Below are 11,237 nucleotides of genomic sequence, written 5' to 3' on the forward strand. Positions count from 1 at the left end.
CTATATTTGCATAAATATGCCTGTTGCACTGCTGAGGTGTTACCAGGTTAGTTGGATTTTTTTGAAGTAAGGTTATTTGAAGTGTGTGAAATAGCTCCTGTGTGTAGTGCTAAGATGTCACATCACTGTGACCTTATTGGATAATTAAGTACATCCTTGCAGGTGGTGAAGGGAGAACTATGTAGTCAGGCCTACACTGTATCAAGCTGCGTCAACAGCTGATTTAGTGAATCATCTAGTCATGAGCTGATCTTGATCACTGTACAAATAAGTAGGTGTAGACAATGCATGGATGGACAGTTCTTTGAGATGGACCCGTATAGGTTTACATTGTTCCAACAAGGGTGGATTAATTCAACAGGTCAGGGTGCACAGTCTCTTGGCGGTTCGCTATGTACAAGTGTTGTTGTTTATGATCCCTTATTAAACTTTATTCAACCGCTCCTTTCTCTCTGCATGCTCCTACTCACTCTGGGCTGTGTGAAAATGACGCGCGTTTCCCAATTTGCTTAACACCTTACGCTTAAGTGAAAGTGCAAGCCATCGACTTAAAATACTTTATGTGGATCGGGGCTATCATGGTGATTTGGTTATATGCAGGTGCAACCTAATGACTCTTAACATAATTAAAACTCCTGGCGGTGAGATATGGCCTAAAATGAAACACATAAAAGTGTCAGTAAATGTGGTTAGCTTGGGCCTTAAACAGGTGCTACACTACAAAGGAATTCCCCATGATGTTCCAGTAAATCTGACGGTTCGGTCGCTGCTGTGTTGACTTCCTCAAGTATGAAATTTCGACCCAATACGAAACAAAGACAGCGCAGTCATATTTTTGCATACAGAGTTTCCGGAAGTTATCTGGAAGAAGGTAACATTATTCAGCAGGGTGGCGGCTTCCCTCAGCTGACTAGCATCGTTAGCCAGCGCGAACATAAATGTTGGAATGCTAACAGGCTATAGCTTCACATTAACGCCAGTGCTCACATGGAATATGTTGTCATTAAAATGACCATTTATTGTACATTGTCCTTAGCTAATAGATTCGTCTACGCACCACTTTCAGTTAACCCCAAACAGCTATCGCTCATAACGTCCTCCGACTAGCGTTAGCTCTGAGCTCGGCACACCATGATGGAGGCTGGATAAAAAGGGTTGTGTTACTACTGCAGTTCCAGCTATTTCTCAGACTGTGAGATAATACAGGTAAACCGAAGGGGGCTTTGACGTTAGGGTGAAAAGACGGGAGTTTTTGGCTCCCAGGCAGGCACAGCCCAACACAGCAACACATTCGGGCCCCCCGAGAGCGGCCGTTTTATTTTGAGTACCAACTGACCTGGGCTGCCAGTCGTTCCAGTGTGGCCGCAGTTTGTGGGCGCCGCTGAGCCGAGACCCTGAGGCTTTACGGCTCATTACCTTTTAGAGCGCTGCATGACCTGCCCGTAGCGGTACCTGAATCTTCCTGCAGCTTTGTGCTTTACATTTATGCTCTGTCACGTCTCAATAACTCGTTACCAACTTGTCATTATAGCTAGCACGCGACGGCGTTCTTCTTTCACTTCTACGTCGTTTTCTACTTCTTCTTCTGACGGGGACTCCCGGTTGACAAACAGCCTTCTGATACAGTACCGCCACCCTCTGGGATAACCAGATTGAGTCCCATAGTAATCAATTCGCTACTATATGGTCTTTGAAAATACAAATCTCGCTGTAAAATGATTAGTGATTTGTGCGCTAATTCATCCAAGGTTTATTGGATCACACATACAATGCTGGGAAAAAAGTATTTGCCCCCTTAAAGATGTATTCTGTTTTTGCTTCATTTTCACACTAAAATGACAATCAAACACAGTCAAACAATATCAGAAAAAAACGACCAAACAAAAAAAGATTTCAAATGATGATTTTTTTATAATAAACATCTTTATTGGTCATTGCACATTACAACGAAATTTGTCCTCTGCATTTAACCTATCCCTTACTGGTCCTTCTCAACATATTAGCATATTGTGATAAAGTTCATTATTTTCCATAATGTAATGATGAAAATTTAACATTCATATATTTTAGATTCATTGCACACTAACTGAAATATTTCAGGTCTTTTATTGTCTTAATATGGATGATTTTGGCATACAGCTCATGAAAACCCAAAATTCCTATCTCACAAAATTAGCATATCATTAAAAGGGTCTCTAAACGAGCTATGAACTTAATCATCTGAATCAACGAGTTAACTCTAAACACCTGCAAAAGATTCCTGAGGCCTTTAAAACTCCCAGCCTGGTTCATCACTCAAAACCCCAATCATGGGTAAGACTGCCGACCTGACTGCTGTCCAGAAGGCCACTATTGACACCCTCAAGCAAGAGGGTAAGACACAGAAAGAAATTTCTGAACAAATAGGCTGTTCCCAGAGTGCTGTATCAAGGCACCTCAGTGGGAAGTCTGTGGGAAGGAAAAAGTGTGGCAGAAAACGCTGCACAACGAGAAGAGGTGACCGGACCCTGAGGAAGATTGTGGAGAAGGGCCGATTCCAGACCTTGGGGGACCTGCGGAAGCAGTGGACTGAGTCTGGAGTAGAAACATCCAGAGCCACCGTGCACAGGCGTGTGCAGGAAATGGGCTACAGGTGCCGCATTCCCCAGGTCAAGCCACTTTTGAACCAGAAACAGCGGCAGAAGCGCCTGACCTGGGCTACAGAGAAGCAGCACTGGGCTGTTGCTCAGTGGTCCAAAGTACTTTTTTCGGATGAAAGCAAATTCTGCATGTCATTCAGAAATCAAGGTGCCAGAGTCTGGAGGAAGACTGGGGAGAAGGAAATGCCAGAATGCCAGAAGTCCAGTGTCAAGTACCCACAGTCAGTGATGGTCTGGGGTGCCGTGTCAGCTGCTGGTGTTGGTCCACTGTGTTTTATCAAGGGCAGGGTCAATGCAGCTAGCTATCAGGAGATTTTGGAGCACTTCATGCTTCCATCTGCTGAAAAGCTTTATGGAGATGAAGATTTCATTTTTCAGCACGACCTGGCACCTGCTCACAGTGCCAAAACCACTGGTAAATGGTTTACTGACCATGGTATCGCTGTGCTCAATTGGTCTGCCAACTCTCCTGACCTGAACCCCATAGAGAATCTGTGGGATATTGTGAAGAGAACGTTGAGAGACTCAAGACCCAACACTCTGGATGAGCTAAAGGCTGCTATCGAAGCATCCTGGGCCTCCATAAGACCTCAGCAGTGCCACAGGCTGATTGCCTCCATGCCACGCCACATTGAAGCAGTCATTTCTGCCAAAGGATTCCCGACCAAGTATTGAGTGCATAACTGTACATGATTATTTGAAGGTTGATGTTTTTTGTATAAAAAACACTTTTCTTTTATTGGTCGGATGAAATATGCTAATTTTGTGAGATAGGAATTTTGGGTTTTCATGAGCTGTATGCCAAAATCATCCGTATTAAGACAATAAAAGACCTGAAATATTTCAGTTAGTGTGCAATGAATCTAAAATATATGAATGTTAAATTTTCATCATGACATTATGGAAAATAATGAACTTTATCACAATATGCTAATATTTTGAGAAGGACCTGTATAGGGAGCAGTGGGCTGCCATTGTGCAGCACCCAGGGAGCATTCTGGGGTTAAGGGTCTTGCTCAGGGACCCAGAGTGGCAATCTGTGGGATATGAACCTGGCCCCTTGTGTCCCCTCTGGAAGCACACCTCCTGTTCTAACCACTAGGCCACCACTCCCCTATTTAATTTATTAGCCAAAATAGCATCCCAATAGAATTAGCCCAATATGAAAAAGTACCTGCTCAACCTTTTGAATCATGAATTTACTGTGATTAACCACAGTTTTTTGGAAAGCTAAGTTCAAACACACTAGTCATACTTAGGCCTCATTACAATCAGACCTGCAGAATCAAGAAATCACTTAAATAGAACTTCTATGACAATATAAAGTAGCCTAAGGGATCTAAAAAAGAAACTCTTCATGTCCCGATCTGAAAAAGTTCAAAAGCAGATGAGACAAAGTCATATCAGTCTGGAGTAGGAAAAAGTCCAAGGAGGAGCTCATGGGGTTTATAGTACAATTTTAATAGTCTTTATGCAAAGCACTGTCTGCTAGGTGTCTGTGTGCGGTTCTGTGTAGCAGAGACACAGTTCAGCTTTGTGAGGACCTACAGTATATTAGTAATGTAGGCCCATGCATCTCCCGATACCTTAAACTTGACTATACCGCCTTCAGCTTCCCTAAATAGGTAAGGATATTAACTTGCGGCTCAAGCACCAACACTTAAAACTATCAAGTTACACTGAAGGGTATTTTTGCAGCCCAAATTTTTTATTGGTGTTTATGGATAGAAGATGGAACAAAGACGTGCAGAGAAGCTGCAGCTTTGAACTACCATCCTGGAGGTCAGGAAATGAAAGAACAGGAATGTATGTAATTTACATGATTAAAGATTTTGTGGGCTAATGTGTTTAAACAGAACCAAGATTTTATTAAACCAGGAAATTGTGTGGGTGCACAACCTTATGTCCAAAATTATATATAGACAATCTTACTTTATTTTGATTTCATGGCTGTAGAATTACAAAAAAAAAAAATGCACTACATTTGTCAAAGACAACTATAACTTTCAGTTTTCTGCAGTTTTCTTCACTATTATTGTCATGGTAGCTTTAACTGCTTTGACCCACATGCAGATATCACTCAGGAGACAGAAAAAGGTTTAACAGTTTATTTCCCTCTAACAGATAACTTCAGGTAACGGACCTGGGACTGGAAGTACACCTACTGTATAAAGAGAGGGAGAACAGGTAAGTGGACGAGGGGTAAGATATGCATTTTGGAGTTTGAAGATCTTGTTTGCTTACAGAGTGGAGTAGAAGGAAGACATCTGAGGGGGGAGACAAAGCAGAGCCTGGGAGGTCGGTGGCAGGTAGGACTTGAAATCCTCAGAGCAACTGTTTGGATGAAAACTAGTTAGGATTGCCTTTCCAGGATAGACGACGCCAGAGTGAGGTGAGTACACTTGGGGGAGGTTTCTGTACTCACGTTGGAAGGTGGGCTAGGTTCGCTCGCAGGTTGCTTGGAGGTTTGGAGCTTGGAGTCAGCCAGCTGGAGCTTAGTAAGCGAGGGAGCTTGAAGTCAGAAGTATTGGATATCTTGCCAGAGAAACGACACTGAGACTGGTGCCAGGGGGGTCAGGAAGACCTGAGAAGGAGTACACAAAAAGGTAAGTTCTTGGGAGAAAAAAACCCAGACTTTAAGCAAGCTTAACTTGGCCAGTAAGTTACCACTATTGGCAAACACTTAGGCAATGAAGTGCTGACTGCTCGCTCCTTTTAAACCTCAAGTCCTGATTGATCATAAGCGACACCTGTTGCACACCTCCACAAGGAGCTCCATCGCCATCTGGTGAGTAAGCACAGTAAGCAGCAGGCAACAAGTTTCCCAAACCCCGACACCATCTCCCCCTCAACGGCCGCCACCTGGCGGCCCAGAAGATGTGGAAGGCAAAGAAGCAAGATAATCCTATATTAAAGAAGGATCACAAATGAAAGAATGGGGCAACCAAGATCGGTCCTTAGGAACGTAACCCTACCAATCGACGAAGTACTGCCAACCCCTACCTCGCCGACGGGTGTCCACGATCCTTTGGACCGAAAAGACTGGGTGCCCCTGGAAGTCCCGGGCGGGTGGAGGGGGTTTGGCTGGAGGCCAGAATGTAATGGTAAACACAGGTTTTAGCTGTGAAACATGAAAAGTAGGATGAATTCGGAGACTGGGAGGGAGACGAAGGGGTCAGACAGAGGAGAGTACGTATGTATGGTTGGGAGGTCCTGTACCAGGATCGGGTTCTGATCTCAGGGCCTGGTTCACCAGATCTTCTATCTCCCATGTGATGGTTCCAACAGTGCAGCTGGGAGGAAGGATGGGTCCTGGTTCCTGTTCCACATCATCTGAGGAAAACTGTCTAGAGAGGGCGTCTAGTTTTATATTTTTAGAACCTGGTCTGTAAGAGATGGTTAGGATGAAACGGGAGAAAAACAGAGACTGGCGAGAGTTTAAACGTTTGGTTGTCTGGAGAAAAGCCAGGTTCTTATGATCAGTCCATACCAGAATGGGGTGAGTAGTGCCCTCTAGCCAATGGGGCCACTCCTCCAGAGCCAATTTTTTGGCGAGCAGCTCACGGTCTCCAACATCATAGTTCCATTCTGCTGGTGACAATCTGCGGAAAAAAAAAGGCATATGGGTGAAGTTTATTATCAGGATTTGATCTTTGGGATAGAACAGCTCCCACACCGGAGTCCGAACCGTCAGCTTCTAAGATAAACTGCTTTGCGGGGTCGGGATGGACTAGAATGGATGCCTGAGAGAACCTCTCCTTCAGGGAGAGGAAGATGTTGGCTTCCGGAGTCCACCTAAAGATCAACTTGGTGGAGGTGAGAGCAGTGAGAGGAGCAACTGTTTGACTGTAATTTCTGATGAATCTCTGGTAGAAGTTTGCAAACCCTAAGAACCGTTGAAGCTCTTTGCAGGACTCCGGAATGGGCCACTCCATGACGGCTTTTATTTTTTCTGGATATGAGCAAACCTACCCACCCTCGAGGATGAACCCAAGGAAAGTAACAGTTGGTTGATGGAATTCACATTTCTCTGCTTTTACAAACAGTCGGTTTTCTAGGAGGTGTTGGAGTACAAGCCTCATGTGATGACGATGTTCTGAGAGGTTCTTGGACTAGATTAGTATATCATCTAGGTAAACAAAGATGAAGATGTTCAGGAAGTCTCTATGGGCATCATTTACGAGGGCCTGAAAAACTGTTGGGGCGTTGGTTAGACCAAATGCACTACTAAGTATTCAAAATGACCAAGTGGAGTTTTAAATGCTGTCTTCCACTCATCTCCTTGGCGGATTCTGACTAAGTGGTATGCACTTAGTCAGGCATCCATTCTAGTCCATCCCAACCCCGCAAACGGTCAAGTTTGGTAAGGTAAGGTAAGTTTATTCATATAGCGCTTTTCAGCAACGAGACACTCAAATCGCTGTACATACAATTACAATACAATCACAAAGCAAATAAACACAGATACAGACACAGAAAAACAAATCAAATGATAAAATCAAACAACAGAGGTGATTTAAAAAAGTCAAATAAAATAAAGAGAATAGAATGATAGACAAGAAAATGAAAGGAAAATTGGACTGAAAACGCAACTAACCATGCCTAAATGGCACAGTCAAAGGCCACTCTAAACAAATAAGTTTTTAATCTTGATTTAAAGGAACTTAGGGTTTCAGCGCTTTTACAGTTTTCTGGCAGTTTATTCCAGATTAGTGGAGCATAAGAACTAAAAGCTGCTTCTCCATGTTTAGTTCTGGTTCTGGTTCTGCAGAGTAGATTTGAGCCAGAAGACCTGAGAGGTCTGGGTGGTTGATCCACTGACAACAAGTCTGTAATGTATTTTGGTGCTAAGCCATTCAGTGATTTATAGACTAACAGAAGTATTTTAAACTCTATTCTCTGAGCTACAGGGAGCCAGTGTAGGGACTTTAGAACCGGGGTGATGTTCTCCACTTTCTTAGTTCTAGTGACGACGCAGGCAGCAGCGTTCTGGATCAACTGCAGCTGTCTGATCGACTTTTTAGGCAGACCTGTGAAGACACGGTTGCAGTAATCAATTCTACTAAAGATGAACGCATTAATTGGTTTTTCAAGGTCCTGCTGAAACATTAGTCCTTTAATCCTGGAGATGTTCTTTAGGTGACAGAAAGCTGACCTAGTTACTACCTTTATGTACCTCTGAAGGTTCAGGTCTGAGTCCATCACTACACCCAGGTTTCGAGCCTGACTGGTGGTTTCTAGCTGTATTAACTGAAGCTGTGTGCTAACTTTTAAACGCTCTTCCTTTGGTCCAAAGATTATTACTTCAGTTTTGTTTTGATTCAGCTGAAGAAAATTTAGGCCCATCCATGCATTGATTTCTTCTAAGCATTTACCCAGCGTTTGAATGGGTTCATGGTCACCTGGTGACATCATAACGTATAGCTGTGTGTCGTCTGCATAGTTATGATAACTTACGTTGTTGTTTATTAAAATCTGAGTTAGGGGGAGCATGTAGATATTGAATAGGAGGGGCCCTAAGATGGACCCTTGGGTAACGCCACATGTGTTTCTTCCACAGTCTGCATTTATACGGATGTCATTGAACACCTTGACAAGAGCAGTCTCTGTACTGTGGTGAGCAGGAAGCCTGACTGGAAGACATCGAAGTGGTTGGTCGTTGTTAGGAAGTTGTTTAACTGCTGAAACACAGCTTTTTCAATAATCTTACTGATGAAGGGGAGGTTTGATATAGGCCTGTAGTTCTGTAGTAGCAGCTTGTCCAAGTTGCTCTTTTTCAATAGAGGTTTGATAATTGCTGTTTTCAGGGCCTGGAGGAAAACACCTGACAAAAGGGACGTGTTTATTATTTGTGTTAAATCAGATGTTATTACAGGCAAAGCTTTCTTAAGGAAAGCTGTGGGTAAAAGATCGAGACAGCAGGAAGAAGAGCTTAGTTGCTGTACGATTTCTTCTAAGATTTTGCAGTTTATTTGGTGAAATTGGGAAATTTTGTCAAAATCAGTTCTAGTTGGAGACAACATTGGTACTGGAGTTGATGTGGATGTGCTGACTGCCTCTCTGATCTTTTGGGTTTTTTCAGTAAAGAAGTTAACAAATTCATTGCAGGCCCTGGTAGAGTGGAGTTCAGATGCTACACATACAAGAGGGTTTGTTAACCTGTTGACCGTGGCAAATAATCCATGAGCATTGTTAATGTTTTTGCTGATGATCTCAGAAAAGAAGGATTCCCTTGCATTTTTCAGTTGTAGGTTATATCTTTATAGTCTCTCTTTATAGATAATATAGTGAACCTGGAGTCCAGTCTTTCGCCACCTGTGTTCAGCTTTTTGACACTCCTTTTTTTCACTTCTGACTGGTGGAGCACTTCTCCATGGAGACATTTTCTTCCCAGAAACGACTTTTACTTTAATTGGAGCAATTGAATGTCCGAGATTTTAGAATGAAAGTTATCTACCAGCTCATCTACAGTGTTACAGGGAAAAGTGGAGGTAGAAGAGTAAATCTGGTTAAAGGTTTTAGCAACGTCCTTAAAGATGCGTTTTCTTATCATGTCTCTTTGGCAAACTAAGTCATTGCAGATGATGCTTTCAGAAATAACAGAAAAGTAGTCAGATAGAGTAACATCAGTTACAGACCCCTTGGAAATGGTTAAACCCTTAGTGATGATCAAGTCCAAAATATGTCCCTGTTTGTGCGTTTGCTGTTTAACATGTTGAGTCAAACCAAAATTTCTAAGAATGTCATTAAAATCACTGATAAAGTTTGTCTTGGACTTAGGAGGCCTGTAAATATTCAAGAACATGGTTCAGACACCACCTTGACGTGGTGGAGGGGTTTGAGTGCTCGAATGATCCTAGAGGCTATGTTGCCTGGGGCTTAAATGCCCCCGGTAGGGTCTCCCATGGCAAACAGGCTCTAGGTGACGGGTCAGACAAAGAGCGGTTCGAGAATCCCTCAAGATTACTACAGAAACGAGGCACGTGACGTCGCCCGGTACGGCGGAGCCGGGGTCCCACCCTGGAGCCAGGCCTGGGGTCGGGACTCGTCGGAGAGCGCCTGGTGGCTGGGTTGCTCCTCGCGGGACCCGGCCGGGCCAAGCCTGAACGAGAGACGCGAGACCATCCCCCAGTGGGCCCACCACCTGCAGGGGGAACCGTGAGGGACCGGTGCAAAGAGGATGGGGCGGCGAACGAAGGCGGTGGGCTGGTGTGGGTTTGCTTGTTGCCCCCCAGCTCAGCCGTCTCGTGTTGGGGTTTACCCCAGTGGATGAGAGGGTCGCATCCCTGCGCCTTCGGGATGGGGAGAGGTCTCTGACTATCATTTCGGCCTACGGGCCGAGTGGTAGTGCGGAGTATCCAGCCTTCTTGGCGTCCCTGTCGGGGGTGCTGGATAGTGCCCCTCCTGGGGACTCCATTATTCTGCTGGGGGACTTCAACGCCCAAGTGGGAAACGACAGTCACACCTGGAGAGGCGTGATTGGGAGGAATGGCGTCCCCGATCTGAATCCGAGTGGTGTTTTGTTATTGGACTTCTGTGCTAGTCATGGATTGTCCATAATGAACACCATGTTCAAACATAAGGGTGTCCATCAGTGCACTTGGCACCAGGATACCCTAGGCAGGAGGTCGATGATCGACTTTGTTGTCGTATCATCAGACCTTCGGCCGCATGTTTTGGACACTCGGGTGAAGAGAGGGGCTGAGCTGTCCACTGATCCCCACCTGGTGGTGAGTTGGATCCGCTGGAGGAGGAGAAAGCCGGACAGACTTGGCAGGCCCACGCGCATAGTGAGGGTCTGCTGGGAACGTCTGGCAGAGCCCTCGGCCATGGATGTATTCAACTCCCACCTCCGGGGGCGAGCTTTGACCAAATTCCGGGGGATGTTGGAGACATAGAGTCCAAATGGACCATGTTCTCCACATCTATTGTCGATGCTGCTGCCCGTAGCTGCGGCAGTAAGGTCTGCGGTGCCTGTCGTGGTGGCTATCCCCGAACCCGGTGGTGGACACCGGCAGTAAGGGACGCTGTAAAGCTGAAGAAGGAGTCCTATCGGCTGCGGTTGGCTTGTGGGACTCCTGAGGCGGCTGACGGGTACCGTGGGGCCAAGCGTGCCGCGGCCCGGGCGGTGGCAGAGGCAAAAACTCGGACCTGGGAGGAGTTCAGTGAGGCCATGGAGAAGGACTACCGGTTGGCCCCAAAGCGATTCTGGCAAACCGTCCGGCGCCTCAGGAGGGGGAAGCAGTGCTTCGCCAACACTGTTTATAGTGGGGGTGGGGAGCTGCTGACCTCGACTGGGGACATTATCGGCCGATGGAAGGAGTACTTCGAGGATCTCCTCAATCTTGCCATCACGCATTCCTTGGTGGAAACAGAGGCTGGGGACTCGGGGTTGGACTCTTTCATCACCCAGGCTGAAGTCACCGAGGTGGTTAAAAAGCTCCGCGGTGGCAAGGCTTCGGGGTTGGATGAGATCCGCCCTGAGTACCTCAAGTCTTTGGATGTTGTGGGGCTGTCATGGTTGACACGCCTCTTCAACATTGCGTGGCGGACGGGACAGTGCCTTTGGATTGGCAGACTGGGGTGGTGGTCCCTCTT

At 45.6% G+C, this 11,237-nt stretch overlaps 1 protein-coding gene across 1 annotated transcript in view; it reads right to left on the reverse strand.

The window, feature by feature from the left end:
* LOC124864453 (serine/threonine-protein kinase SMG1-like) overlaps positions 1 to 1,511 on the reverse strand; it is an 82,302-nt gene extending 80,791 nt beyond the window's left edge. The window contains exon 1 of the mRNA XM_047359235.1: positions 1,337 to 1,511. Coding sequence (XP_047215191.1) covers positions 1,337 to 1,413 — 77 coding nt within the window. The 5' untranslated portion in view covers positions 1,414 to 1,511. The remainder of the gene's footprint in view (positions 1 to 1,336) is intronic.
* Between the last annotated feature and the right edge of the window lie 9,726 nt (positions 1,512 to 11,237).

The sequence above is a fragment of the Girardinichthys multiradiatus genome, chromosome Y, assembly GCF_021462225.1.
Source record: "Girardinichthys multiradiatus isolate DD_20200921_A chromosome Y, DD_fGirMul_XY1, whole genome shotgun sequence".
NCBI classification, from domain to species: Eukaryota; Metazoa; Chordata; class Actinopteri; order Cyprinodontiformes; family Goodeidae; genus Girardinichthys; species Girardinichthys multiradiatus.